The following is a 3,479-nucleotide window of genomic DNA, read 5'->3' on the forward strand; positions in this document are numbered from 1 at the left end:
GATGCAGATGTAGTGATTGACTGCAGAAAGTTGATGACCTTTGCTCTGTGTGCATATTAACATCAGTTGATCTCACTTGATCATTTGATGCTGTCTATCACTTTCTAGTTCAGTTGCTGGTATTCTCACTTTAACTTTGTGTTGAAGACACTTACAGCTGACTTTAAAATTTGTTGTCAACTGAAAAAGTCTCACTTTGAACTTGCGGCACCTGCAAGAATTCACAGTTTCCTTTTTGGAATCAGTAAGTTCCTGAGAGCTGCCCACTTTTTCAAAATGTCTGTAGAATCAGTCTGGAGGACTACGTGTGAGAAATATCTTCACTTATTGAAACAAGTATTTATAACACTTGAGTTGAACTATTTGGATGAGTAAGAGGATAATTATAAATGAAAGAGTGGGCAGCTCTCAAGAACTTACTGATTTCAAAAGTGAAACAGTTTGGCATATGTGCAACAAGTTCAGAGAAGACATTTTTGAAAAAAAAAATGTAAATATGCACATCACTAATCTAATAACTTCTTATATTATTTGTATTGCACATGTTGGAGAGTTGATACATGATTACAGTTACCACATTTTACAAAATATACTTGTATTGTAAATGAAGTGCTGCTAACATAGGATTAAAACTGGGAAAGAAGCTCACTTTTGTCCTACTGAAGGGAAAGATGAATTTCTTCATAGTGCTTCTTAGGATTTGGCTTCTTCCAAAGGGTACATTTTAAATGATTATACTAGCTTGTTTTTCTAGCAGGCTTCTTATGTCTCACCAACAGTTTGTGTAACAATAGGCTTCTTTTTGTTGTTGTTTGTGTTCAGAAAGAAACTTCTTAGTCGTAGTTACTGTGATGTCAGAAATTTAAGAAAAAATCTTAGAATAATGCTTCAATGTTAACTTTATCCATGAAAGTAAAACAAAATTATCTTGCTTTTTTCAGCTGAGGCTCTGAAGTGTTACCAGTGCATGACATCAGATCCTGAGGGCTGCACTGACCAAGAAGTAGAATGTCCTTCAGAGAATCATCAGTGTGCTTCAGTTTTTCTCAAAGGTCTGTTTTTACAGCCTATAATGTCTGCCAGTTCTTTCTTTATCACTGTTGAAGTTTACTGTTATTAAGTCTTTCATTTTTATTTCAGGTGGTTCACCAAGTGAGACAATTCAGATGAAGGGTTGTTTCTTACCTGAAGAGTGTAACGAGTATTCAGCTATCTATGGAGAGGAAAAGAGGCTTCGTATTTCCAAGTGCTGCAAGTCAGACCTCTGCAACACTGAACCTGTCCCTGGTAATGTCAGAGCTACTGTACATTTTTATTATAGGATGATTAACGTGAAGAAGAACATTTTCTACAGAGAAATCAAATTTAACCACACTGNCACTGTTGAAGTTTACTGTTATTAAGTCTTTCATTTTTATTTCAGCTGGTTCACCAAGTGAGACAATTCAGATGAAGGGTTGTGTCTTACCTGAAGAGTGTAACGAGTATTCAGCTATCTATGGAGAGGAAAAGAGGCTTCGTATTTCCAAGTGCTGCAACTCAGACCTCTGCAACACTGAACCTGTCCCTGGTAATGTCAGAGCTACTGTACATTTTTATTATAGGATGATTAACATGAAGAAGAACATTTTCTACAGAGAAATCAAATTTAACCACACTGAATGCAAAATAATAACAGAAGTAATAAAACCAAAATAAAGAATAAAAAGGGAGTAACCACGTGCAAAACGTATAGCTAAAAAAATTCTGAAAAATTCCAAAGGTAAATTGTACATTTTAGATACATTTTAAAGTTTAGCCATTAACCTCATTAAGAATGCTATGTTAATTCTTCTTTATGCTTTTTTGTTATAGTTTAGCTGCTGTAATTTAGTTAAAATAAACTTTTATAACCATCTTTAAAAGGTTTGAATGAATCTGTGAACTGTTTACCTGCTGATAGAATTATGTCATGATCAGAACATTGTAGAACAAAGTTCTGGAGTTAATACAACTATTTCAATACAAAATTCCTGATGTTCGGTTAACAGAACCCAGCGAACCCGTTCCAAATGGCTTACAATGCTTTGGCTGTGTTGGAGACGACTGCAACAGAACTGTGAATTGTGAGGGGATCGAGGATCACTGTTTTACAGAAACAGGTAATCTGTGTCTTTTGTTCTTTTTAAAGATTAAAGTATTATTACATCTAAAATTGAAAATTGAATCTAATTTTAAGTTATCCTTCTTTTTCCTCAGTGTCATTCTCTATAATTACACGGACAAGGAAAGGCTGTGCTTCAAAGAGTGTATGCTCCGCTGGAGAAAGCAACTCAGGGGAAGAGTCTTTTGGTATCAAAAGAAGCTGCTGCCAGGGGAACTTCTGCAATGCCGCCCCCAGTAAGTAGGGTTGGGCACCAATTGGGTTCTATTCACTTCCGGTGCCAAAGAGGTTCTTTTGTTTTGGTTTCGGCTCCTATTTGGAAAGACATAAGAGCTGGGAAGACATCTTTAAAAAAATGTAAATATGCACATCACTAATCTAATAACTTCTTATATTAATTGTATTGCACATGTTGGAGAGTTGATACATGATTACAGTTGCCACATTTTGCAAAACATACTTGTATTATAAATTGTATTAAGGCATATAATTAATGGGAAAAAATGAATAAATGAACTTAAATATTTGAAGAAGGAAGCAAATCCTGTAGACATGCCTTCTTCCAGAAGTGCTACTAACATAGGATGAAAACAGGGAAAGAACCTCAATTTTGTCCTACTGAAGGGAAAGATGTGATTCTTTATACTGCTTCTTGGGAATTCTCTTCTTCCAAAGGGTAAACTTTGAATTTGTGTACAACTCTGTTTGACAATAGACCTCTTATGTCTTGCTTGAAGTTTTTGCAATCATATATAAACTTTTTATTTTGCTGTGATTGTGTTCTGAGTGTCACTTATAAATCCTGGCAACTGCTGTTAGATCCTTTGAACAATGATTTTAGAATAAATGAATACATTGAACTTAATTCATTTCACTGAAAAAACACCTTTTTCTTTTTTTTTTTTGCTTTGTCAGCTGATACTCTAAAGTGTTACAAGTGCTCAACACCAGGAAACTGCACTGACAAAGAGGAAGTGCAATGTCCTGACCAGAATCATCAGTGTGCTTCAGTCTATATGAAAGGTGGGTTATGCCAGCTCACAATGTCTCCTGGCTCTTTCTTTTTCATTCTTAAAGTTTGCTGTTAATATATATTTATTCTTCTCTGTTCAGATAAATATACCATGACGGATCTTCAACTAACGGGTTGTGTCCCAGCTGAACAATGTGGAGATTTTTCAACTGACTACGGAGATAATAAAAAGTTTAAAATGATCCAGTGCTGCAACTCAGACCTCTGCAACGGACAACTCATAGGTAACATCTGAGTTTTTATGGTTATCCTCAAGACGCACACTTTCTACAGTAACAGCTTATTTATCTGTACTGACTGTTT

The 3,479-nt window shown here is 35.3% G+C and overlaps 1 protein-coding gene across 1 annotated transcript in view; it reads left to right on the forward strand.

Annotated features, from left to right (window-relative positions):
• Nucleotides 1-941: 941 nt before the first annotated feature.
• The window catches only part of LOC112139778 (urokinase plasminogen activator surface receptor), a gene marked incomplete at its 5' end in the record, with an annotated part of 9,630 nt that continues 7,092 nt past the window's right edge, over nucleotides 942-3,479 (forward strand). The window contains 5 exon segments of the mRNA XM_036211077.1: nucleotides 942-1,052; nucleotides 1,141-1,287; nucleotides 2,031-2,141; nucleotides 2,239-2,379; nucleotides 3,059-3,166. Coding sequence (XP_036066970.1) covers nucleotides 968-1,052; nucleotides 1,141-1,287; nucleotides 2,031-2,141; nucleotides 2,239-2,379; nucleotides 3,059-3,166 — 592 coding nt within the window.

The sequence above is a fragment of the Oryzias melastigma genome, unplaced genomic scaffold (assembly GCF_002922805.2).
Source record: "Oryzias melastigma strain HK-1 unplaced genomic scaffold, ASM292280v2 sc00469, whole genome shotgun sequence".
Lineage (NCBI taxonomy): Eukaryota > Metazoa > Chordata > Actinopteri > Beloniformes > Adrianichthyidae > Oryzias > Oryzias melastigma.